Source organism: Erpetoichthys calabaricus, chromosome 2 (assembly GCF_900747795.2).
Source record: "Erpetoichthys calabaricus chromosome 2, fErpCal1.3, whole genome shotgun sequence".
Taxonomy (NCBI): domain Eukaryota; kingdom Metazoa; phylum Chordata; class Cladistia; order Polypteriformes; family Polypteridae; genus Erpetoichthys; species Erpetoichthys calabaricus.
Genome location: NC_041395.2, coordinates 345,774,537 through 345,802,081, shown reverse-complemented (window position 1 = coordinate 345,802,081; position 27,545 = coordinate 345,774,537). Strand labels below are relative to the sequence as shown.

The 27,545-nt window shown below is 45.3% G+C and overlaps 1 protein-coding gene across 1 annotated transcript in view; it reads right to left on the bottom strand.

Annotated features, from left to right (window-relative positions):
* The window catches only part of LOC114647385 (ethanolamine kinase 1-like), a 188,891-nt gene extending 161,606 nt beyond the window's left edge, over positions 1–27,285 (bottom strand). The window contains exon 1 of the mRNA XM_028796088.2: positions 26,794–27,285. Coding sequence (XP_028651921.1) covers positions 26,794–26,922 — 129 coding nt within the window. The 5' untranslated portion in view covers positions 26,923–27,285. The remainder of the gene's footprint in view (positions 1–26,793) is intronic.
* Between the last annotated feature and the right edge of the window lie 260 nt (positions 27,286–27,545).

Here is a 27,545-nt window from a genome sequence, read left to right as displayed (position 1 = left end):
AGCTAAGTGGAGGCAAAACATGGCGACAGGTAGACCGACTCGGACGGAGGCTGGCGCGTGAGTGAGGAAGGCCCCGCCCCCTTCCCTCGTCTCGACCAAATAAATCGGGACTACTGTATGATACATAGAGCAATGAGAGAAGTCACAAAATCAACTGGAATGTTCCAGCAAATTACAGAAAAACGACACCCGATCTAAATCTGTGAAGCAGTTCTCTCCTGAAAAGCGGACAGACAGACGTTGGATTTTATATAGATAGAGATATAAAAATATTTTGCAAAGATATACACCCCCCCCTTTCCAGTAACCTCATGACCCCCCCCCCCCCCCCCATGCTCTCCCAATCCGTCTACTGACTTCACAGGAAGAGTCACCAGAGTCACATGAATGTCACTGCCAAGGTAAGTGAACTTCTCAATGACGAGGTCGACACTCTCTCCGCAGACAGACACACTGCTGATGGCCGTGCCCACGAGGTCACTAAAGGCCTGGATCTTTGGTTTTTATCAGGACCCTCACAAAGCCCAGACACTCAGACTCCTTGCTCAGTCTCTTGAGACCCCCCCATCAGAGCTTCCATTGATCACAGCATCGTCAGCAAAGTCAAGATGAGTGAATTTCTCGTCACCAACAGCTGCACCCCCAGCCGCTGGACACCACCACCAACAACAACACCATTTATTTCTAGAGCACATTTTCATACAAATGATGGAGCTCAAAGTGCTTTACATGATGAAGAAAGAGAAAAAAGACAAAATAAATAAGAATTAAAATAAGGGAACACTAATTAACGTAGACTGCGGTGGGCTGGCACCCTGCCTGGGGTTTGTTTCCTGCCTTACGACCGGTGTTGGCTGGGATTGGCTCCATCAGACCCCCGTGACCCTGTAGTTAGGATATATCCATCCATCCATCCATTTTCCAACCCGCTGAATTCCGAACACAGGGTCACGGGGGTCTGCTGTAGCCAAACCCAGCCAACACAGGGCACAAGGCAGGGAACCAATCCCAGGCAGGGTGCCAACCCACCGCAGAGTTAGGATATAGCGGATTGGAAAATGACTGACTGGCAATTATTATAAAAGTGGGGAGAACATGCAAACTCCACACAGGGACCACTGCACCACCGTGCTTTATCCAACCCGCTATATCCTAACTACATGTTATTATAAATAAAAGCAATAAGAAAAGACATCCATTCTGAGACATCAACTGAGAGACCTCGATAGTTTAGAAGTTGAATAAATGCGGAGATAAACAGGCCTCAGAACTACCGAGTCCGCTGGTTTGAGAGCAGGAACCCCGGCGAAATAGGGGAGTGGCTCTTGGAAAGTGGGCGGAGTCAAAAGACAGGGTCATCCGCTTACGGGCCTCAGAATGTCTCAGGTCGCTGAAACTGTCCGAGGCTTCAGGCTGTGTCTTCTGCAGCTGGACTCTATTGACACTCCATGATGAGGGGAGAAGCTCAGAAATTCAAGAGAGCCTCGAAGTTGATGGAGGAGAGCCAGTTAAGGCACTTTGGGCATGCGGTAAGGATAAACCATCCAAGGTGGCAAAAGAGCTGCTCTGGACATGTGGCATTGGGTGGAGACCCTGGTGGTCACACACACTGGAGGGTTTATTCCCCAGGAAGGACTGGAATCTGTAGCTGGGGACAGGAAAGTCTGGGATGAACTGCTTAGCCTGCTGCCATTGTGACCCTCACTGGGAAAAGCGATTTGAGGAGATGAGACGAGATGAGATGAGAGAACATAAGTATTAACATACAAAGCCATAAAGAAAGCAGAGGCTACGCCATCCCACCATTCCACTGTATGTCCTGACCTTCCAAATAGTCACTCACGTTATAAATTAACTACACTCAATAAAAACCATTACATACTGCATGTTAACTGTCATGTCACTTTTTATTTTGTAAATATTCAAATTAGTCTAATTAAACCAAAAGTATAAAGAGTTAGAGTGAGGGGTCTGGAGAATCACGTCTTACTCCTTCAGCGTTCAAATTACATCCGGAACCTGAGCAGAATGGTCAGACACGACACAGTACGATACAACTCATTTTTTATATAGCGCTCTTCACTGAATGCGGGCGCAGAGAACTGTGAACAATACATGTTTAAATTACAAATAATTATTACTACGTACAGAACTGGTACACATGTACATACAGAACAAAGTAGAAGTGGATTAAATATAAATGGAAACCAGCAATGTCTGTCCATTAATTAATCAAAGAACTACGGCAAGCTGACAACAGTGGAGATTAAATCTGTACAAGAGAAAGTGAAAAATAAAATCCCAGTTCTGGAGACCTCGGCCAACTGGCAGACTGCCCGCTACCTGGGTTTCCATAGTGGCAGACACATGCATGCCCAGGGGAATAACGTTAAATAACACCACCACCACAACAAAGGGAAGGAATGATGTGAATTAACCACTGTGGTCGAGTAAAGGACAACAAGTTCCATCAGGATATATTGGGGACTGGGTGGGGGGGGGCTCCAAGCTGGATGTCCCTATTTAATCAAACTAAACAAAAACAAACAATAAAAAGTGGAACAGAAAGATCCAAAAGCTAACACAGAAGCCACCACCAGGTAAGGAACTCCATCCGGTGGCGCGTTCGATTCAGAATGCAACGCCGCCTTTGGGGACTTATGGGGGGGGGGGGGGGGGGGGACTGGCGAGGGGCGGAGCACAGGGCAGCTTCTCAGTACTGCGGAGGAAACAGAAGAGGACAAAGTTGACACCAGTGCCCCCTCTCGACATACCACAGCAGCGCACGCGTGACAACATATACCATACATATGGGGCAAACGTTCTGGAAAGTTCACAAATACACTTCACTACATTAACATCTGCTGCCAAATAATAAAAATCTTTTCCATGTTTTTCATTTCCTAAGATTCCTTTAAGGACTTGGTGGGAGTAGAGGATGTGTAGTGTGTCCTTACATTTTCACTTGACTGTAACAATGTAGTCTTTCTTTCTTTCTTTCTTTCTTTCTTTCTTTCTTTCTTTCTTTCTTTCTTTCTTTCTTTCTTTCTTTCTTTCTTTCCTCTCACCCCGTGTTCCCCATTCAATAGTTCAATTCTTTCTTTCTTTCTTTCAACTGACCATTTCTGTCATAAAGACAAATGATTTCACCTGAAATGATGCCAGTCTCTCTTATGGCACACAGACACCAAACAGTGAGCTCATTGTAGGTTTTGGCACCACTAATGCTTTGAAGTGGCCAGAAAAATGAGGCTGTACACTTACTTATTTTCTTTTTTAATTTCATTTTCAGCATCTATTGACCTTTCTCCATTTTCTCTTTTATGCAGATGGATGGATTTATGGGGAATATTAGTCCTTGACAGAAAATGACAACAATGAAAGCAACAAGGCATGACAACTAGGAGTGTCTGAGTACTTCTGCAAGTCCACTAGTATTCAGTTCTCTGCCTATACTGTATATATTCAAGTCTCTTATACAGTGTATATTGTCACACACGTGCGAGTAGGAGGCAGCTGAAGGGCTTAAGTAATGGTAATACCACATCTGACCAGGAGGCGGTAATCTCCGAAGACGTCACTTCCGGGTTCGATCCCCTCGATGACGTCACTTCCTATATGGGCCTTTAAAGCCGCCATCTTACCACCAAGAAATCAGTTTTGTTTTGGACTCAGTATTGCGAACATCTCTGTCAATTTAATAACCTTTTGCAACCAGGGATATTATACGGGTGGCTGCCCCAAACCTTCTTATGATAATAATAATAATAATAATTCATTAAATTTATATGTGTTTTTATCACAATATATATATGTATTGTCCAATGAACGAACGGTTTGGGGCAGCCACCCGTATAACTGGTATGCTGGCTGCAAAGTTGTGAATATGTTTACACAGCACTGATGTGCACAAAACAGAACTGAGGGAAAAACAAAACAGAGACAGGAAGTGAAGTCAGATGGGTTGGGCTCTTTGGGGTCTTCAGCCATAGGCTCGAGCCCGGATGTGACATCACAGGGGCCGGAGCCAGCAAGGTCTTCCTTCATAGGCTTAGACCCAGAAGTGACGTCAAGAGGGGCAGGTGGAATCTCCCGTGGATGGTCTGCAGGAAAGGGAGAAAAAGAGTCAGTGCACTCGGCCACATCCTGGTCTGACTCGGAATTGCCCTCACTCAAGCCCTTTAGCTGCCTCCCATGCGCACGTGTGTGACAATATATATATATATATATATAACCACTATTTTTTACCACTATATATATATATATATATATATATATATATATATATATATATATATATATATATATATATATATATATATTCACGGCATTCGTAGTCTGTGTCACAATCTGATTGTATGGGTGGTTACCTACCAGGTAACGCTTGTGGTTGGCCAGTAATCTGCTAACATCCGCCACGGTGCCCTCAGTTTGTGAGGAGCAGATCATAGAATGGTTGAAATAGTTTACTGTCAAATAAATGCAATGTGTACTCTTTGCATTTATTTGACAGTAAACTATTTCAACCATATTTTATATATATATGTATATTGTGGTGGACAGCCAGGACACCTCCACGCTGGGGGGGACTGGGGAAGCAAGCGTGGCCAGAGCGTTACCTCCCCCGGAGCGCTAGATGCAAGCCCCCCTGGTGTGGAAGTGTGGAAGATCAGCCTCGACACAGACAGACACCAAAAGCCATGCTTTACATGTTCTCCATCTTTGTGAGACATAAAAATCAATTTCTATGTATCACTAAAAAAGAGTCTTTCAGAAAGAGAACATTGTTCACGAGCTGCCCATCACTTGGTCTGACCTCAACCAAAAAGTTAAAGAGTTGGCAGAGAAGGGCTGAGTGGCAGATGGACTTGGAATTAAGGAGGTGTGATGGACTGCAGGCGTCAGCGAGCCCCAAACCCCGACATGAACACACAATTACAGATTCACGGGTTCAAATAAAGGTTGGCTTATTGACCAGACTTTTCCAACCAGTAACAAAAGCACAGAAACGCAGGTTTTCTTTCTCCACCGTTCAATTTTTTCCCACAATTCCTTTCACCACCGCGCTGCCCTCCACCTCCAGTCGAGTGTTGCCTCTCTACATCCCAGCTATGACTCACCTGGCCAAGGGCATGCATGTGGTCCCTTTTATTAAGGACCCGGCAGTACTTCTGGTGCCAGGGCCATTGCCCGATGGTAGCACTTCTGGGTCATATGGAAATCCATCACAGCAGGGGGCTTGTCTCCCTGTAGCGGCACCCAGTGACCCCAGCAGGGCTTCTCTGCCAGACTACATTTCCCTGCATGCCCTGCTGGCTTTCCACTGGGTACCGATATATACGGCGCTGCTGCCCTCTAGTGTGCTGGGGGGAATAACAACCGAGTGATAGCTTTTCTTTTCAATGGGCTGTCCGTCCATCCTTTCTGATCCTTCCTTCTGGGTCTGTTCCTTCTTTCATCCCTGGCAGGGATGCTTATCTGCCTACTTGGAGTCTCCCATCCCCAGGTAAGGAATCATCCCCTCCACTGGCCCGGGATGCCCGTCCAGCCCATGTGGCATCTACAGAGGACTGAAATTAAATATGTGGCGATCACAGGTCATGAATAGTAGCAGGAGCAAAGGGGATAGACGGATAATGCAGGGTTGAGCAGACGTACATTTTCAGCAGGTAGACAATTTGAAATGCTTTATTCAATTACAGGCTGCACAGTGGCGCAGTGGCCTTGCAGTTAGGAGACCCGGGTCTCCCTGTGTCTGAGTGGGGTCCCTCCAGGTACTCCGGTTTTCTCCCACTGTCCAAAGACATGCAGGTTAGGTGGACTGGCGATTCTAAATTGTCCCTGGTGTGTGCTTGGTGTGTGTTTGTGTGCCCTGCGGTGGGCTGGCACCCTGCCCGGGGTTTATTTCCTGCCTTGCGCCCTATGTTGGCTGGGATTGGCACCAGCAGACCCCTGTGACCCTGTAGTTAGGATATAGCGGGTTGGAAAATGAATGGATGGATATTCAATTACAGTTCATCCTAAGAGCGGGACAGTGAAGGTGAGAATATCAAGGCAGCATGGAGTGAATGGGAAAGGATAAGGGTAAGGACCATGTAGGCCGAAAAATCTACAAGAATTGAAATGAGAATACAGAAGTGGATTTACCTTACTGAGTTGGAAAGTAAGGAACGAGGACGTGAATGACAAAGATCGGCGAAAACTGTTGAAGCTAGGGTGAGGTGATGATGTGTCCTCACAGGACCGGGACAAGTCAGAAGTGGACCTTTGTATCAGTGAATCCGCAAATGGGGCAGACCCCTAGAGATGCAAGTACAGTTGACCCTCGATATACGACCGGCCCGACATGCCAACAACTTGGTTTACGACCAAAAGTTTTGTTTTGAATTACGACCAACGTCTTGAGTTACGACCCGAATGCGGTCGCGTGTATCCGCTTGTGCGACTGTAAACAAACAGCCGAGAGCGTTCGTAAGCGTCAGTAGGAGTCCAGATACGTGTGTTTGTGGACAGAATTTCAGTCAGTGCAGAGATTTATATCATTTATTTCGATAACTGCTATCAAAATGGCCCCAAAAAAACGAGTACATGTGTTAGTGGAGGCAGGGGCGGCCTTAGGTATGTGCAAACTGTGCACCCGCACAGGGCCGCCAAATCCCAGGGGCCGCAACGCCAATATACAGTGCATCCGGAAAGTATTCCCAGCGCATCACTTTGTCCACATTTTGTTATGTTACAGCCTTATTCCAAAATGGATTCAATTCATTTTTTTCCTCAGAATTCTACACACAACACCCCATAATGACAACGTGAAGAAAGTTTACTTGAGATTTTTGCAAATTTATTAAAAATAAAAAAACTGAGAAATCCCATGTCCATAAGTATTCACAGCCTTTGCTCAATACTTTGTCGATGCCCCTTTGGCAGCAATTCCAGCCTCAAGTCTTGTTGAATATGATGCCACAAGCTTGGCACATCTATCCTTGGCCAGTTTCGCCCATTCCTCTTTGCAGCACCTCTCAAGCTCCATCAGGTTGGATGGGAAGCGTCGGTGCACAGCCATTTTAAGATCTCTCCAGAGATGTTCAATCGGATTCAAGTCTGGGCTCTGGCTGGGCCACTCAAGGACATTCCAGTTGTCCTGAAGCCACTCCTTTGATATCTTGTCAGTGTGCTTAGCGTCGTTGTCCTGCTGAAAGATGAACCGTCGCCCCAGTCTGAGGTCAAGAGCGCTCTGGAGCAGGTTTTCATCCAGAATGTCTCTGTACATTGCTGCAGTCATCTTTCCCTTTATCCTGACTAGTCTCCCATCCCCACAGCATGATGCTGCCTCAACCATGCTTCACTGTAGGGATGGTATTGTCCTGGTGATGAGCGGTGCCTGGTTTCCTCCAAACGTGACGCCTGGCATTCACACCAAAGAGTTCAATCTTTGTCTCATCAGACCAGAGAATTTTCTTTCTCGTGGTCTGAGAATCCTTCAGGTGCCTTTTGGCAAACTTCAGGTGGGCTGCCATGTGCCTTTTACTAAGGAGTGGCTTCCGTCTGGCCACTCTACCATACATGCCTGATTGGTGGATTGCTGCAGAGATGGTTGTCCTTCTGAAAGGTTCTCCTCTCTCCACAGAGGACCTCTGGAGCTCTGACAGAGTGACCATCGGGTTCTTGGTCACCTCCCTGACTAAGGCCCTTCTCCCTCGATCGCTCAGTTTAGATGGCCGGCCAGCTCTAGGAAGAGTCCTGGTGGTTTCGAACTTCTTCCACTTACGGATGATGGAGGCCACTGTGCTCATTGGGACCTTCAAAGCAGCAGAAATTTTTCTGTAACCTTCCCCAGATTTGTGCCTCGAGACAATCCTGTCTCGGAGGTCTACAGACAATTCCTTTGACTTCATTCTTGGTTTGTGCTCTGACATGAACTGTCAACTGTGGGACCTTCTATAGACAGGTGTGTGCCTTTCCAAATCATGTCCAGTCAACTGAATTTACCACAGGTGGACTCCAATGAAGCTGCAGAAACATCTCAAGGATGATCAGGGGAAACAGGAGGCACCTGAGCTCAATTTGGAGCTTCACGGCAAAGGCTGTGAATACTCATGGACATGTGCTATCTCAATGTTTTTATTTTTAATAAATTTGCAAAAACCTCAAGTAAACTTTTTTCATGCTGTCATTATGGGGTGTTGTGTGTAGAATTCTGAGGAAAAAAATGAATTTAATCCATTTTGGAATAAGGCTGTAACATAACAATGTGGAAAAAGTGATGAAGCGCTGGGAATACTTTCCGGATGCACTGTAGATATTGGATATAAAACAGAAAGAGACAAATAACGACACAGCTGACGGCAATGTGGCAGAAAAACATTGTGTTTCTTGTTAATTACTACGCTGTATTTACTAATGTCGCTAGAGTCGGAGCAGTAAGCTATACTGTATGTAGTATTATAACGTTCTGCCGTAATGAGAATATCACGGGCCGCCACTTGGTTTTCAAGTTACGGACACGCGCATATAGAAGTGAAGCTGGCGCAAGTGGGCGAGTCGTCTTACAAGTTAATGTTTCACCATTTTATTTTTTTTTTATTAGTTTTAATAAAGTATTAGTGTTAGCGCAGTAGTCATAGTGAATATCTGGTCGGATAGGAGACACAAGACATTCGCATACTCATTCTAAGCAAAATGAAGAGATTTCGAGTACACGAAAGCTGGCAAAACGCAGCGGCAAATTTCAGCAAAAGTTAAACGCTTGTGTCATGAGCACGAGGCGGCTATGCAGTGTCCGTAATGGACGTTTGCCATCCGGCGTGCATAAGATACCATACTGACATCGGCGGGCGAAGCCCACGAGCCTAGAGCTGCCACTAGTGGAGGTATTGCACGGTGAAAATGGACAGAGAACATTCTGAAACTGAAGCTGTTGCAGGCGATAAAGTTAAACACGATGACACAGAAGAACTTCAGCCGATAAAAGGAGTCAAGTCTGTTGTCTGGAGATACTTCGGCTTTAAAAAGGTCGGACGTGGACCAAAGAATTATTTACCGCAAATGTTGTTGAGCTAAAGTTGTCGCCAGAGGTGGCAACACGAGCAATTTGCAGCACCACCTTAGCCGCAAACATGCTTTGGAGTACCATGAATGTGTTGAACTAAGATTGGCACCTGCCACGTCCTCAGGTAAAACTGAAACAGCGAGAGGACACTAGTGTCAAACGTCACTTGTAGATGCGTTTGCTAGAGGTACAGCCTATGACAAAAAAAGCCAGCGGTGGATCGACATAAGCAACGCCATTACAATCCATATAGCTAACGTGTCGGTGGATAGAGATTGGTAACATTAATAGAGAGTGGAGTTGGGTTACAAAACATATTTACTATTTATTCCTTTTCTAAGACGTGTTCAGTGCAATACAACTTTTGACAAGCACCTCTGGAAATTTGACTAAGGCTAAATGTCTCTGGATGGTTGACAATATGTTGTCAAAATGATAGTTCAAGTTGTTTGCCAAATTTGTTCAATAAAAACGCTCTATATGTTGACTGCAGCTGTCATGCAGTGTGATTCCTTCTCTTCATTAGTGCCACCCCCCTTGAAAACGATCACTTTATGGGGCCATGCAAACCTGTATTAATACGTGTGTGCACATTAAAATGTACAATTCTCATGACAGTGGTGGAGTAGGTTATTCTTAACCACATTTTCCACTGCAATCACTGGCTAGCATCCACTCATGCATGGGAAAAAAATACCGTCGAATACCGTGAAACCGGGATAATTTAGAAAAATACCGTAATATAGAATTTTGGTCCTACCGCCCAGCACTAGTCCAGATCTAATTATGCAACTGTTCGACTGGCAACCGTCTCCCCGCCATTTTGGATTGCAGGGCAGGTGCTGCCATCTATTGGCCAACAAAAAGAATTTGAAGTGAAATCTCCCTGAGCAGGGCGGCACGGTGGCGCAGTGGGTAGCGCTGCTGCCTCGCAGTTGGGAGATCTGGGGACCTGGGTTCGATTCCCGGGTCCTCCCTGCGTGGAGTTTGCATGTTCTCCCCATGTCTGCATGGGTTTCCTCCGGGTGCTCCGGTTTCCTCCCACAGTCCAAAGACATGCAGGTTAGGTGGATTGGCGATTCTAAATTGGCCCTAGTGTGTGCTTGGTGTGTGGGTGTGCTTGTGTGTGTCCTGCGGTGGGTTGGCACCCTGCCTGGGATTGGTTCCTGCCTTGTGCCCTGTGTTGGCTGGGATTGGCTCCAGCAGACCCCCGTGACCCTGTGTTCGGATTGAGCGGGTTGGAAAATGGATGGATGGATGAATCTCTCTGTGCAGGGCAGGTGCTGTGAATCCCCTATGTCACAGGTGTCGGACTGCGGTCCTCGAGGGCCACAGTGGCTGCATGTTTTCATTCTAACCATCTTCTTCATTAATGAGCCATTTTTACTGTTAATTAACTTTTTTTGCTTTACTTTTAATTAACTTGACTCAGGCCCCTTAGTTGTCTCTTTTTCCTTAATTAGTAGCCAAACAATAATGAGACACAAAACGAGCCGCCACATGACCAGCTCACCTGTTCCCAACACACAATATCCTCGTCCAGTGTCCGTGTGTATGCGTGTCTTCTGGTGAAGTACGATTGCGCGGGGCACGGTGCGACACTTCAAAGGCCGCCTGACACGTCACACAAGACAGAGAGGGCGGGACCTATAAAATATCACACGGCCGATCCAGTCAGATTTCGGTAAATGAGGTAAGACCTAAAACAGAAAACACGAAAAACCCAATCGCGTACGGAGACGCGGAGACCAGCTTCCCCATTGTTGTGCAAGTGTTCACTCTGAGGATGTCAGATTTGCGATTAAGAAGCTCGGCCCGGTAAAGTGTAAAGTGTCAGTCATTGAAGGGGTTTTTCTAAATATACAAATTTTTATGAAATTACAAAACGATGACTTTTAAAAGTAGATTTATTTTCGCTCACATTACATCAGTTACAGGGGAAAATCTGCTGATTGCCCACCGTTGTGACAGAAAATTAAACGCATATTACGGACTGCAAAGCCAGTATTACTGTCAGAAAAAATTACAGGCATTTTACGGAAAAAATTTACTGAGGTAAAATGTCCCTTGCCATTGGTTCACCGACAAATGCGCGATGGACAAATGCGCGCCCGACAAATGCGCAACGACAAAACCGCGAACTGATTTTCGACAAATGTGCGCCGACAAAATCGCGAAAATTTTTTTTTTCAGAATTCACTGTCTTAATCTTCTTTATTTATCTATCTGGTTTGTACAATGCTATATACTGTATACGCTGCCGTTCTTTATTATATTCTGTAAGTGCCTTGAGCTTGGGAAAGGCGCTATATAAATAAAATGTATTATTATTATTTTTACTAATTATCGTGCATTTGTCGGCGCGTTTTTGTCGGCGCGCATTTGTCGACGAGATTTTGATGTTGCGATTTTGTTATCGCGCATTTGCCGGCGCACATTTGTCCATCGCACATTTGATAGGTCACACTTGCCATTTAATATAGACTGTTCCTACTAATGTTTATGGACTACTGTTCTAGCGCCCGTTATTGTAACGGGCTTAATGTCTAGTCTAATAATAAAGAAAGGTGAAGGTCTCAGTAAGGTTGATCTCTCAGGTCACCAAATCATTTTGACAATGTTCTTATAAAAAAAACAAAACATCAACAAATTTGGAAACATCTGCTGTGGCAGAATGAGAGCAGCAACAAGCTGTGGAATTAAATAACGGGCTTAATTAACAGCAAGAATCAGCTTCTCATTAAGAGACTGTTTGGAGTGAAATTGGTTGGAGTTTGAAATCCCAGTTTAGCGGGTCATCTGTTGGCTCGTTTCACGTCTCATTTCTGTTTGGCTGCCATTTAATGAAGAAACAAATCAATTCAGAGGACTGAATCCTTAAAAACAGGGCTATTGAAATGAAGGGAAAAGGAGTTAATTAGCAGTGAAAACTACTCACTGATTAGCAAAAGGGTGAGAATGAAAACCTGCAGCCACTGCGGCCCTCTAGGCCCGGAGTTCAACACACCTGCCCTATGTAATAAACTTAATACGTTATAGCGTAATGATAATTGCATAATTAGATCTGGACCACCCTATAGCTTTTCTACCTCGTCTAACACTGTTGATCGTGACTTACTAATTTGAGTAACACCTTTAGCTTCCTTATATAAATCTTTTCTTTGTAAAACTTTCGAGATGGTGGATTTCGACGTGCTGTACGTATTAGCGAGATCAGTCACACGAACGCCACTCTCATATTTCTGCACAATTTCCTTCTTCATCCTGCATAGATGGATTAAAAAGCCAGAAGTCTACATGACCATCATCACCAAGTCCTTGCATGAGAACCATAATAATAATAACTAGCCAACCCGCGGCGTGGCATACGCCGCATAATTATGTATTGATGGGTGAACACTTCCTGAAAGACACAGTTGTCCAAATGGGGTGGGTTTGAGGATACGACTGTGAGTGAATGAAAGGATGGAACTCTGGAGAGGGCAACATGCTCACCTCTGAGCCACGCTCGGGCCGGGTGAGGTATCCCGTGTTGAGTCAAATTAAGCCAAAGCCTCCACACCTGGTGGTGTCCTTCCTGTCAATTCCTTTAAGTTTCAGCTTTGCAACAATACAATACAAGACTTTGGGTTGGCTGCCTGGTAGGTCATGGGAATAACGCCACCGGATTGCCAGTCAGCATCGTTTATGGTCGGAACTACGACGGTATGTGATCTTCTTCGAACCTCCAACTTTCATTCTTGATAAATGATTTTAACATTAACATTATACAATGTTATTGTCTGTTTCTACCTGCATTGTTATCACTCTTTAATTTAATATTGTTATTATCAGAATACTGCTGCTGGAGTATGGGAATTTCCCCTTGGGATTAATAAAGTATCTATCTATCCTATCTAATGAAAACAGTCTTGGCAAATGCTTTCGCTCTCGTGTGTATTGTTGTTGTGTGTGTGTCAGGGTCGGCTGCTTAGTGAATTGTTGATGGACAGGGCTCGGGGCGTCTTGCTTGCCATGGACTTAGTGAATTATATATATAGATAATTATAATAATTCATTACACTTATATAGAGCTTTTCTCAGTACTCAAAGCGCTATCCACACAGGGAGGAACTGGGAAGCAAACCCACAATCTTCTTACTTACTGCAAAGCAGCAGCACTACCACTGTGCCACCTGGGAGGACACTGAGAATACAAATCTAGATACAAAGAGAACTGTTCATTGATGTTAGGTAGAATGCCCAGAGGGGCTGGTCAGGTGGTCTCGTGGCCTCGGACCCCCTGCAGATTTTATTTTTTTCTCTCCTCCCTGGCCATCGGACCTTACACTTATTCTACGTTAATTAGTGTTGTCTTACTTTAATTCTTACTTTGTCTTTTCTTCATCATGTAAAGCACTTTGAGCTCCATTATTTGTATGAAAATGTGCTATAGAAATAAATGTTGTTGTTCTTCATTTCGATTGTGATCGCTTTCTTTACCTTCGTTACCTTCTCTTCCTTCCTTTAGCTTCTTTTTTGTGTTATTAATCCATCCATCCATTCTTCCATCCATTCTCTTCCGCTTATCCGAGGTCGGGTCTTGGTGGCAGCAGCTTGAGCAGAGATGCCCAGACTTCCCTCTCCCCGGCCACTTCTTCTAGCTCTTCCGGGGGAATCCCGAGGCGTTTCCAGGCCAGCCAAGAGACATAGTCCCTCCAGCGTGTCCTGGGTCTTCCCCAGGGCCTCCTCCCGGTTGGACGTGCCCGGAACACCTCACCAGGGAGGCGTCCAGGAGGCATCCTGATCAGATGCCGAGCCACCTCATCTGACTCCTCTCGATGCGGAGGAGCAGCGGCTCTACTCTGATGATTGAGCTTCTCACCCTATCTTTAAGGGAGAGCCCTTACGGAGGAAACTCATTTCAGCCGCTTGTATTCGCGATCTCGTTCTTTCGGTCACTACCCATAGCTCATGACCATAGGTGAGGGTAGGAGCGTAGATCGACTGGTAAATTGAGAGCTTTGCCTTGCGGCTCAGCTCCTTTTTCACCACGACAGACCGATGCAGAGCCCTCATCACCGCGGACGCCACACCGATCCTCCTGTCGATCTCACGCTCCATTCTTCCCTCACTCATGAACAAGACCCCGAGATACTTGAACTCCTCCACTTGGAGCAGGATCTCGCTAACAACCCTGAGAGGGCACTCCACTCTTTTCCGGCTGAGGACCATGGTCTCGGATTTGGAGGTAATGATTCCCATCCCAGCCGCTTCACACTCGGCTGTGAACTGATCCAGAGAGAGCTGAAGATCACGGCCTGATGAAGCAAACAGGACAACATCATCTGCAAAAAGCAGTGACCCAATCCTGAGTCCACCAAACCGTTTTGTGTTATTAATGTTTATAAAAATAGATTTTAAATAATCTAAAAAATCTATTCTGTTAAAAAAAATTAAAATAGAAGAGCAATCAGCTTTACAGCTGTTATTAGAGTGGATAAACGAAAGGCAGATGGCAGGTGATAGTCTATCTGAGTCTAGAATTTGTGAAAAAGCTAGGGCTATAAATGCAGATCTGTTAAAGGATAAGCCATCGATAAGTGTTGGTGGTGAAACATTTCGTGCCAGTAAGGGGTGGTTTCACAATTTTAAACCGAGAACTGGGATTCATAGTGTAGTTAGGCATGGTGAAGCAGCCAGTGCTGATAAAAGGGCTGCCGAAAATTACACACACCACCTTGAAATGATAACACAGAGAAATGGCTTTTGCTCTCATGTGGAGGAACTGGTGGAGGAACACTCTGAGGAATATTGTCTACAGAGGAACTTCTGGCTGAGCAACAGAGAATGGCAGCTGAGGAGCTTACTGAAGAGGACGGGGAGGATCAACAATCAGTGCAGCAAATTTCCTCTTCTGAAATAAAGGACATCCTGAAAAAATGGACAGCAGCTCCAAACGTTTGTAGAGAAGGCCCACCCAGACAGAGAAAAAGCTAATCGTTGCATTAACTTGCTTACTGACAATGTCATGTCAGACTACAGGACTGCGCTGAAGAAAAGATACAGGCAGACAACCTTGGACCAGTTTTTATTTCCGAAAAAGGTTGAGACCTAGTCAGCCAGAAGCAGGTCCTAGTGGGCTACAGCCTCTCCCAAGGAGAGGAAAGACACCAGAGAGCCAGAGAGAGTCCTGATGTTCTCCTTCCAAACAATAGCCACCTGCCATTTCATGCCACGGCCCACCTGCCAAGTTGTTTTAAGGTAAAGTCATCCCTGATGGAGGATCACAGGAATCGTGGGAAAGAGGGGTCCTTTCATCGGATTAGCACTATTTCAGCTGTGGAATGGCCAAATGGGGGTCTCCAGGACTCTAAACAAATCCAAATCTTATTATGTGATATCGTCCATCCATCCATTTTCCAACCCGCTGAATCCAAACACAGGGTCACGGGGGTCTGCTGGAGCCAATGCCAGCCAACACAGGGCACAAGGCAGGAACCAATCCCGGGCAGGGTGCCAACCCACCGCAGGACACACACACACACACACCAAGCACACATTAGGACCAATTTAGAATCACCAATCCACCTAACCTGCATGTCTTTGGACTGTGGGAGGAAACCCACGCAGACACGGGGAGAACATGCAAACTCCACGCAGGGAGGACCCGGGAAGCGAACCCAAGTTTCCTTACTGAAAGGCAGCAGTGCTACCACTGTGCCACGCCATAATATAATATAAAATCCAACCCGCTATATCCTAACTAAAGGGTCACGGGGGTCTGCTGGAGCCAATCCCAGGGCGCAAGGCAGGAAACAAACCCCGGGCAGGGCACCAGCCCACCTCAGGGTGCACACACTCACACACCAAACACACACTATGGACAATTTAGAATCGCCAATGCACCTAACCCAGGTCCCCAGGTCTCCCAAATACGAGGCAGCAGCGCTACCAACTGCGCCACCGTGCCGCCCTATGTGATATCATCTACTGTTAAATTCTGCTACGTACTTCTAAAGTTTTTATTTTTATACTATATTGAGGATTTGTTCTGTTCTGCGTATTGTGTTGTATTGTATTGTATTGACCCCCTTTTTCTTTTTGACACGCACTGCACGCCCCACCTATCTGTTTTGAACTGCCTTTCCGGAGGTTTCTTCCATTTTTTTCCCTACAAGGGAGTTTTTTCTTGTCTTCTTAGAGAGTCGAGACTGGGGGGCTGTCAAGAGGCAGGGCCTGTTAAAGCCCACTGCGGCACTTCTTGTGTGATTTTGGGCTATATAACAAATAAAATAATATTATACAAATAATATTGTATAAATTGTATTGTGTTCTCCTCCTCCTCCCTTCCTTCCTGCAAGCCAAAGATGTCAACTTAAATGGTGAGTACAGTATGAAATTGTTGTTTCTGGTAGGCTAGGCACTTTTTATAACTTTTTGGTTAGTACATTAGAAAAATTATTGGTGTTTTTGGTAAATTATGCACATTATACAACCATTTTTTACTATGAAAAGGTTAAGTAAGTGTTGCTGTGGGAGGTTCGGAATGCATTATGGGTATTTCTATTATTTCTTATGGGAAAAATAGTCTTGACTTACAACCAACTTGAGTTACAACCAGCCCTCGCGAATGAATTGAGTTCTTAAGTCAAGGGTCCACTGTACTGCGTATTCCAACGCCCTCGTATTCTGCCCCAGTCCACTTCCAAACTGTACAAGCAGTACAAAGTGTCATTTCGTCACAGAGGAACAATAGAAAACGTTCGTATAAAAATCAAAGTGCGCATTTTCCCATTCATTTTTCAGTCTGAAACATTTTATGCCGTACTTAAGTCAAAGAAAGTTCAGCCCTCCGTGTTATTCTGGCCAACACAGATGGGAGATTCGACTTCTTCCTCTTCCAATAGAGAGACCGGCAGTCTGAGTCCTTGAAATTGACCCAAACTCAAACTCCCCAGAGCTTATCCAGTAAGCTCTCCTGCTCAGCTATTGATTCTAAAAACTCCGGCGGGCACCGGTCGTCAACACCGACTGTCCCATCTGCTTGTGTCGATCACCAAAACACAAATCAAACCAGCGTGTCAGGGCACCCAAGTATTTAATTACAACTGTCAGCTGTTATCTGTACCTACGAGAGCCTAACGAGAATCGCAATACGGCCCTGAGGTGATTGAGAGGGTATGGAGAAGGCCTGTGACACAGAAAAGGCTGCAGGGGCGCATAGGGAGGGAGAGGAGGGAGAAGGGGCTGAAGAAGGAGACTCGGCAAGTCAGTTACCAGCGAGGAGGAGGAGGAGGCAGAAGGAGAAGAAGGTTCAGGAGCCGAGAATTTCATTGCAAATTTGTCTGTTCATTTTCCCTTCTTATGTCATCACATCCTTATCCATTCTAAGATAAAACAGACCACTATATGATAGATAGATAGATAGATAGATAGATAGATAGATAGATAGATAGATAGATAGATAGATAGATAGATAGATAGATAGATAGATAGATAGATAGATAGATAGATAGATAGATAGATAGATAGATAGATAGATAGATAGATACTTTATTAAATTCCCATACTCCAGCAGCAGCATACTGATAATAACAATATTAAATTAATGAGTCATAACAATGCAGGTATAACAGACAATAACTTTGTATAATGTTAACGTTTATCCCCCCCGGGTGGAATTGAAGAGTCGCATAGTGTGATGGAGGAACGATCTCCTCAGTCTGTCAGTGGAGCAGGACGGTGACAGCAGTCTGTCACTGAAGCTGCTCCTCTGTATGGAGATGATCCTGTTCAGTGGCTCCAGTGGATTCTCCATGATTGACAGGAGTCTGCTCAGCGTCCGTTGCTCTGCCACAGATGTCAAGCTGTCCAGCTCCATGCCAACAATAGAGCCTGCCTTCCTCACCGGTTTGTCCAGGTGTGAGGCGTCCCTCTTCTTAAAGCTGTCTCCCCAGCACACCATCACGTAGAAGAGGGCGCTCACCACAACCGTCTGATAGAACATCTGCAGCATCTTATTGAAAATGTGAAGGATGCCAGCCTTCTAAGGAAGTATAACCGGCTCTGTCCTCTCTTGCACAGAGCATCACTATTGGCAGTCCAGTCTAATTTATCATCCAGCTGCACTCCCAGGTATTTATAGGTCTGTACCCTCTGCACACAGTAACCTCTGATGATCATGGGGTCCATGAGGGGCCTGGGCCTCCTAAAATCCACCACCAGCTCTTTGGTTTTGCTGGTGTTCAGGTGTAGGTGGTTTGAGTCGCACCATTTAACAAAGTCTTTGATTAGGTTCCTATACTCCTCCTCCTGCCCACTCCTGATGCAGCCCATGACAGCAGTGTCGTCAGTGAACCATTGCACGTGGCAGTAACAATAACTGTGCAATTAAATAATTTACTGATTGGATTTAGTGGACACTTTTAATGTTATGTGTTTCTTAACCTAGAAAATGGATTCATCTTATTTTTTTCACACAAAAAAGGTGACTTCTGAAAATGTACACACATACAGTATATATATAATATATACATTTAGGTCCATAAATATTTGGACACAGACCACTTTTTTCTCATTTTGGTTCTGTACATTACCACAATGAATTTGAAATGAAACAACTCCGATGCAGTTGAAGTGCAGACTTTCAGCTTTAATTCAGTGGGGTGAACAAAACGACTACATAAAAATGTGAGGCAACTAAAGCATTTTGTGAACACAATCCTTTCATTTCAGGGGCTCAAAAGGAATTGGACAAATTAAAGAACTGGAAATCAAATGTTCATTTCTAATACTTGGTTGAAAACCCTTTGCTGGCAATGACAGCCTGAAGTCCTGAACTCCTGGACATCACCAGATGTTGGGTTTCCTCCTTTTTAATGCTCTGCCAGGCCTTTACTTTCAGTTGCTGTTTCTTTGTGGGCCTTTCTGTCTGAAGTTTAGTCTTCAACAAGTGAAATGCCTGCTCAGTTGGGTTAAGATCAGGTGACTGACTTGGCCATTCCAGAATTTTCCACTTCTTTGCTTTAATAAACTCCTGGGTTGCTTTGGCTGTATGTTGTGGGTCATTGTCCATTTGTATCATGAATCAATGTGACTGCTGTATTTAGCTGTATTTGAGCAGACAGTATGTCTCTGAACACCTCAGAATTCTGTCCTGTGTCACATCATCAATAAACACTAGTGTCCCAGTGCCACTGGCAGCTATCGCACTGCCTCCCTCCACCGTGTTTTACAGATGATGTGCTATGCTTTGGATAATGAGCTGTTCCACGCCTTCTCCATACTTTTTTCTTGCCATCATTCTGGTAGAGGTTGATCTTGGTCTCATTTTTCCAAAGAATGTTTTTCCAGAACTCTGCTAAAGAACATCTAAAAAAGCCAGCAAAGTCCAATCTAGCCTTTCTATTCTTGAGGCTTATGAGTGGCTTGCACCTTGCAGTGCACCCTCTGTATTTACTTTCATGCAGTCTTCTCTTTATGGTAGACTTGGATATCGATACGCCTGCCTACCCCCTGGAGAGTGTTGTTCACTTGGTTGGCTGTTGTGAAGGGGTTTCTCTTCACCATGGAAATGATTCTGTGATCATCCACCACTGTTGTCTTCCGTGGACGTCCAGGTCTTTTTGCGTTGCTGAGTTCACCAGTGCTTGCGTTCTTTCTCAGGATGTACCAAACTGTAGATTTTGCCACTCGTAATATTGTAGCAATTTCTCAGATGGGTTTTTTCTGTTTTCGCAGCTTAAGGATGGCTTCTTTCACCTGCATGGAGAGCTCCTTTGACCGCATGTTGTCTGTTCACAGCAAAATCTTCCACATGCAAGCACCACACCTCAAATCAACTCCAGGCCTTTTATCTGCTTAATTGATAATGACATAACGATGGACTTGTCCACACCTGCCCATGAAATAGCCTTTGAGTCAATTGTCCAATTACTTTTGAGCCCCTGAAATGAAGGGATTGTGTTCAAAAAATGCTTTAGTTGCCTCACATTTTTATGCAATCGTTTTGTTCACCCCACTGAATTAAAGCTGAAAGTCTGCACTTCAACTGCATCGGAGTTGTTTCATTTCAAATTCATTGTGGTGATGTACAGAACCAAAATTAGAAAAAAGTTGTCTCTGTCCAAATATTTATGGACCTAACTGTATATATAGAGATAGTAGCAAGCGGCTGGGGGTGCTACCCAGCCGGGATGCCCAGAAGGACTGGAGGACAGCTTACGCCTTCTCCAGACCACGAGAGGGTGACCGCCCTGGTGGCTTTGCGGACCACAGGACCTGAAGTTGGACGCTCAACCCTATAGGGGCCTGTGGTCACCACCAAGGGGCGCCCCAATGCCTGCAAAGCCCTGGTCCTCAGCACTCACTTCTGCCACACCCAGAAGTGCAGAAGTGAGAAGAAGACCAGGGACACCCGGAGTGCTTCCGGGTGCACAGCTGGTACTCCCGCCACACTTGGGAGTGCCGGCAGAAGCTAATCGGGCGGCCCCTGGAACACGGCCGGGTGTGTATAAAAGGGGCCGCCTCCCTCCATTCGATGGCTGGAGTCGGGCGGAAGAGAGACGGAGCTCAGGAGGAGAGGAAAGGAGGCGGCCTGAAGAGAAGAGAGAGGCATTATGAGGCCTGGACTTTGGGGGAGTGTTGGGGTTGTGTGTGCTCTGTAAATATTGTATTAAATGTGTGTTGGTTGGTGAACCACCGGAGTCCGCCTGTCTGTGTCTGGGCCAGTCTCCACAATATCTACGTCTATGTGTGGAAGTGTGTGTTTGTGTGTGTCTGTCTGTCCGGCCCGGAAGTGCGAGGTGGAGTCGGGGTAATGGCTCCGCCTCCCATGAAACAGAAAACTCGCTTAACCGCTAATAACACAATGTGATGTTGTTAGATTTCCATCCATCCATTTTCCAACCCGCTGAATCCGAACACAGGGTCACGGGGGTCTGCTGGAGCCAATCCCAGCCAACACAGGGCACAAGGCAGGAACCAATCCCGGGCAGGGTGCCAACCCACCGCAGGTTGTTAGATTTTCAGATTCTTATTCTGTTTTTAAATTATAAACTAAAATCTCAAGAAAGTCGTGGTTTTGCGGCCTACCAGGCCGCAAAGTGGGGATTGGGCTTCAAAGGCGCCAGTGGGCCTGGCCCCCCTAGTATAAGATAAGTAAACAATTTTATTTTTTATCTACCATACACATCCTATATTTACTTTGTAGATTCAGCTGCTCTCTTTGCGATTTTTGTTTATTCATGAATGGGTGCCCGGAACGTTTCTGGGGTGCTCCGTAAAAGTAACTGACAGTTGTGTTAGAAATTGATTATCACAATATTATAGAAGTAACAATTCTAACTGGCCATGCAAAAGGAGAAGACGTTTTCATTCCACTGATTCCAACAGATTTGCCATTTGATTTTAAGATGCTACCATTTCCGGCTCGTTTGGCTTTTGCTGTATCAATAAATAAATCTCAAGGACAATCACTGAAAATTGCTGGAATCACTTTGGACACAGCCTGTTTCTGACATGGACAACTTTAGGTGGCATGTTCAATGGTGGGAAGTCCTAAGAACCTTTAGATCAGGGGGGTCCAACTCCGGTCCTAGTGGGCCACAGTGGCTGCTGGTTTTCATTCTAACCATCTTCTTACTTAGTGAGCCGTTTTTGCTGCTGATTAACTTGCTTGGCCTTCATTTTAATTGACGTGACTCAAACCCCTCAGTTGTTTCTTGTTCCTTAATGAGCAGCCAAACAATAATGAGACACAAAACGAGACCAGCTCAACCGGAAAATAAATAAATAAAGAAAGGTGAAGGTCTCTGTCATGTTGGGGTGCTCAGGTCACTAAAACATCTTGTGATGTTCTTGTAAACAACTCTCTTTGAGGATTCAACCTTTTTGCAGCCAGGACATGTTATACGGATGACTGCCCCAAAACATTTATTATGTCTGGTGTGTTATTGTGTCACAGGGGCGGAGTGGTGGCTCTGAGGCTAAGGATCTGCGCTGGTATCCAGATGGTTGCCGGTTCGAATCCCCGTAACTGCCAAAAAAGAGATGGGCTCTTGAGCAAGACCCTTAACCTGTAATTGCTCCAGGGGCGATGTACAATGGCTGACCCTGCGCTCTGACCCCAAGGGGTATGCGAAAACTATCCATCCATCCATTTTCCAACCCGCTGAATCCAAACACAGGGTCACGGGGGTCTGCTGGAGCCAATCCCAGCCAACACAGGAACCAATCCCGGGCAGGGTGCCAACCCACCGCAGAACACACACAAACACACACTAGGGCCAATTTAGAATCGCCAATCCACCTAACCTGCATGTCTTTGGACTGTGGGAGGAAACCCACGCAGACACGGGGAGAACCCGGGAAGTGAACCTGGGTCTCCTAACTGCGAGGCAGCAGCACTACCACTGCACCACCATGCCGCCCTATGCGAAAACTAACAAATTCCTAGTACAAGAAATTGTATAAGGTGAAATAAAGGGAAAAAAAAAGTGTGCTTTTTTTTTTTAATGATATTTTTCTCAAATAATTGAAAAAAAAAAACAAACTTTATTTTCCTCCTGGGCAACACCGGGTATTTCAGCTAGTGGTCAATCAAAGCCTTTGAAACTTCTGAACTGCTTGTAATTCTGCTTCAGTATCCCATAAGAAACATCTGACACAACGATCTAAAAACACTGAAGCAGCAAACCAACGTTTGGGTCCTTCTCAAAAGTGTTGACCACGACTTGTACATATTGTCACACACGAGTGATTAGGGGGCAGCTAAAGGACACGACAAGCCACGCAAAACCACAAGACGGGGGGGACTAAGACAACGTGTTAACACCTCTCTTTATTTTAACAGGAAAGACAAACAACAAAAACCCTACGGCACCTTGAATTTGTCTCAAAACGCCTCGTCCAGACGTCCGTATTATGAATTCACCTCTGGTCGCTTACAGATGACGTCACCACTACCCCAAGATCCTCCACGTCATCCTCCCAGCATTCCTACTTCATAAATTCATCCGTGTCACCGCCATTCTTTGTCAACTGTACTTTACAAACCTGACCGTTATTGAGAATTCTCACAACCTTTTACTGTGGTTTACAGAATCCCCCAACCCTTAATCTGTGTGTCTGCGTTTTCTTCACACTATTAAATGATTCTTGGGTGCGGAGTCTTAGCTGTACTCCAGTTTCATCAGGCGAGTGTGAACGTGGGTTTACCCAAATGAATCAAATTGTTACTCCAATGAGTGCCTCGTTACTGACAAGCGCTATCTCCGCACTTCTTTTCATACGACTGGTTGGCCCCTCCGCTCACACACTTCGATCCTGCGGAATCACGAGCTGTTACGGGGACAAAGATCAGCCATTGACACTCAAAGCAACAAACGAATTGGAAAGACTTCATTTGATGAAAACACGCAAAAAATGTGGAATTTTCTGGAAAAACTCAATCAGACTAAGCACTGATGGCTTTGCGGGACTACATTACAACTTCTTTTGTAGAAAGTAGAGCTCGTTATTAACCATCCATCCATTTTCCAACCCGCTATATCCTAACTACAAGGTCACGGGGGTCTACTGGAGCCAATCCCAGCCAACACAGGGCACAAGGCAGGAAACAAACTCCGGGCAGGGTGCCAGCCCACCACAGTCGTTATTAACCTTCGGTTAATAGTCTTTGATTTTGTCAGTTCTGCGTTTTGTAAGTTTAAACCGTCAAGCACTATGTTATGCAGTAGAGTGCAGGTGGTGTAATAGCAGAGCCGCTGCCATTCAATAAGGAGATGATGGGTTTGCGTGCTGCGTCCTCCTTGCGTGGAGTTGGCAAAGTGCTTTGAGTAATGAGTAAAGCGCTACATAAAAGTAAAGAGTTATGATCTTCTTCTTCTTCTTTTGGCTGCTCCCGTTAGGGGTCACCACAGCATATCATCTTGTTCCATATCTTCCTGTCCTCGTCATCTTTCTCTGTCACACCCGTCACCTGCATGTCCTCTGTCACCACATCCATAAACCTTCTCTTAGGCCTTCCTCTTCTCCTCTTCCCTGTCAGCTCTATCCTTAGCACCCTTCTCCCAGTATACCCCTCATCTCTCCTCTGCACATGTCCAAACCAATGCCATCTCGCCTCTCTGACTTTGTCTCCCAACCGTCCCACCTGAGCTGACCCTCTAATGTCCTCATTTCTAATCCTGTCCATCCTCATCACACTCAATGAACATCTTAGCATCTTTAACTCTGTCACCTCCAGCTCTGTCTCTTGTGCCACCGTCACCAGCCCATATAACACAGCTGGTCTCACTACCGTCCTGTAGACCTTCCTTTTCACTCTTGCTGATACTCGCCTGTCACCAATCACTCCTGACACTCTTCTCCACCCTGCCTGCACTCTCTTCTTCACTTCTCTTCCACAATCCCCATTACTCTGTACTGTTGATCCCAAGTATTTAAACTCCTTCACCTTCACCAACTCTACTTTCCTCATCCTCACCATTCCTCTGACCTCCCTCTCATTCACACACATGTATTCTGTCTTGGTGTTCCTACTGACCTTCATTCCTCTCCTCTCATATCTCCACCTCTCCAGGGTCTCCTCCACCTGCAGATCACAATGTCATCAGCAAACATCACAGTCCATGGGGACTCCTGTCTAATCTTGTCTGTCAGCCTGTCCATCACCATTGCAAATAAGAAAGTGCTCAGAGCTGATCCCTGATGTAATCCCACCTCCGTCAGACCTCACCACAGTCACACTTCCCTCATACTTATCCTGTACCACTCTCATGTACTTCTCTGCCACTCCCGACTTCCTCATCCAATACCACAGCTCCTCTCAGTCACCCTGGCATATGCTTTCTCCAGGTCCACAAAGACGCAATGCAACTCCTTCTGTCTTCTCTAAACTTCTCCATCAACACCCTAAGTGTTGATCTCAAATATATACAGTATATTGTGACAGATAGGGGGCGCTGTCATCCCCTTGAACCCTCAAACCAGACGCCAGACACCAGATAAAAGTCCAATAACTTATTTTATTTGGACAAATACGTGCACAAAGCACCTCCACCTCCACTATACTTTAATAAACCAATAATCAATTCACAATACACAATAATCCTCCACTCCCAGACACGTTGTCACCCTTCCTCCCAACTCAGCTCAACGCTCTGGTGTTTCCCATAGTCTTTTATAGTCCTTGACCCGGAAATGCTTCTGATCCTTCAGTCCACGTGATTACCCAGCACTTCCGGGTCAGGTGAAAACTCTTCTTCTTCTTTATCCCGGAAGTACGTCATTGTCTCTGTCCCCTCGACTGGGAAGTATTTCCGGGTTATAAGGCAAATAGAAGACCCTGGTCCTCCCTGCAGCGTCTTCTGGCGGCCCCCATGGTATCCAACAGGGCTGTGCATTAAAACTCCAAAATTGGAGAATATAACCCAAGTGGGACACATGGACCTCAAAATTGGAGTCCCAGGCGCCACTCTTGCCCAACTGAATTTGTAATTGAAGAGCCCTGCCTTAGAAGGTGCCCCCAGAAATTGCACCGATTACAGGATTCAGTGTTGCCACCCTAACTTTTAGGAAAAACATTGACCATGTAAACCAGATAAACACAGAAAAACACAGACATGTTTAATAAGGTATACAAGGAGTTTTCTAACTAAATACAACAGTAGCACATGTCTGCCAAATAAATCTAAGCGTCAAAAAACTCTTTTATCATATTACAGATAAGCAGGAAATGTCAAATTCAAGCTTGGGAGCAGAACATTAAACAGGACTCGTCCTCACTCAGATCAACAACTTTAAAACTTTTCCCGTTTGTACTTTTTCGGTTTCTCACAACATCGTTTATGTCACCGTCCTCAGATTTTGGGTGTTTCCAAGTGTAGCAGTTGATATTTAATGACCTCGTTTACTATCGGCACATGTGCACTAAGCAGGATGTGACGTCAAGGCACATGTCCACCAATCACAATCACCAAGTGAATTTGGTTACGCACAGACTAGTAATTCTGTTTTAGAGATGCGCAGAGTTGATACGTTTTTGTTAAGATGTACGAAACATTACATATATCTACACACGAAACTGTAGTTCAAGAATTGTGCTAAACGAAATACATGATTATGATGAAAAAAGCAGACTCGGGAGACGAAAACATAGAAACACAGACAGGAACAGAAAAACAAATCTAGGTGGAAAAACATAGGAGCAGTAACACTGACGGGATTGTCCATTTTGATTGTGAAGTTGCCTCACTGGTTGCTTTTCCAAAAGTTTCTTTTATTTCTAAACGACGTTCACGGCTTCAACTGTCGTCATAAACCACTGAAGTTCAGGTCACCAATCGCGTACCGCCGCTCGGCCAACACCTCCCTTTCCTTCCAGACAACACCCACTTAAGGGCGGGGCCCGGCGACTGAAAAAACTCTGATTGGCCTATCGCCTCCTTACTCGTCTCTTCCCGCCTTCTGTTTGCATTTTGACGTTGAGCGCACGCGGGCGCGGACTGGCAGATGCCGATACTGTATATATTTTTTTCCCCTCTCTCAGCTACCTGCTCATTGAAAACGTTCAACATTTTTATGAACTAACTTTTAAACCAAACAGAGTTATTTCTCTCATTCACTTTACGCCTTGTGTGAGTAAAAATGCTGGTCGAAGACGTGTCACCCGGCTCATAGCAAAAAAAAAAGTGTTTACTCCTTTTACTGACAGCACGCGTCCCGTTCCGCTCCCCTCCTTTTTGTTTTTTTTTACTTGCCTTCAGTTTAATCTCTGCGGGGTTCCAGTGAGGTCGTAGTTTACACATCAGCTCAGTGACGCCGGCTTTGAAATCGTTCTCATCTACAGTGATGTCGAAGTGGAGCGTCGAAGTTGGCTGCGGCTCCATGCTGAATTTCAATGTGGCGAGGCCTTGGTTTGAGCAGGTACAGTTATTTACGTCTACAGTTTTTTCCCCTCTCTCTCTCTCTCTCTCTCTCTCTCTCTCTCTCTCTCTCTCTCTCTCTCTCTCTCTATCACTCTCTCTGCCCGGCTCCCCCGATGGCAGGTTTAAGTATTCCACGAGGCATCTTCAGTGGCAGGACTCCGGCTCTCTATTTAATTACACATTAACTCCCCCCTCGCTTCCAAATAAAGCTGGGAAATTGCGTGAAATTGCAAAGGTTAACTGAGCATTTGCAGTCTAATCATTACCTCGTCTGAAAATAACGCACGCTATTAATGTTGCCAGCACAGAACGACATCAAGTTTCAAAGATCACAGAGCGGAGGGTCAACAGGGCCTCTCTGCTACTACAGCCTCTGGGGAATCGGGGAACCCGGCAGCGCCTCTTCATTACACTCGAGGCAGAGACTGCTGCAAATCATCTGCTCGTGGTACTCAGTGAAATTTATATACATATATTATTTTTTTTTTTTGCGAATATTGTTAAAACTAAATACTCATTTCAGAAAAAAAAAAAATGAGCATGCCAAGCGTTAGCGTCAGGAAGTGTGGAACCCAGCTGGGAGG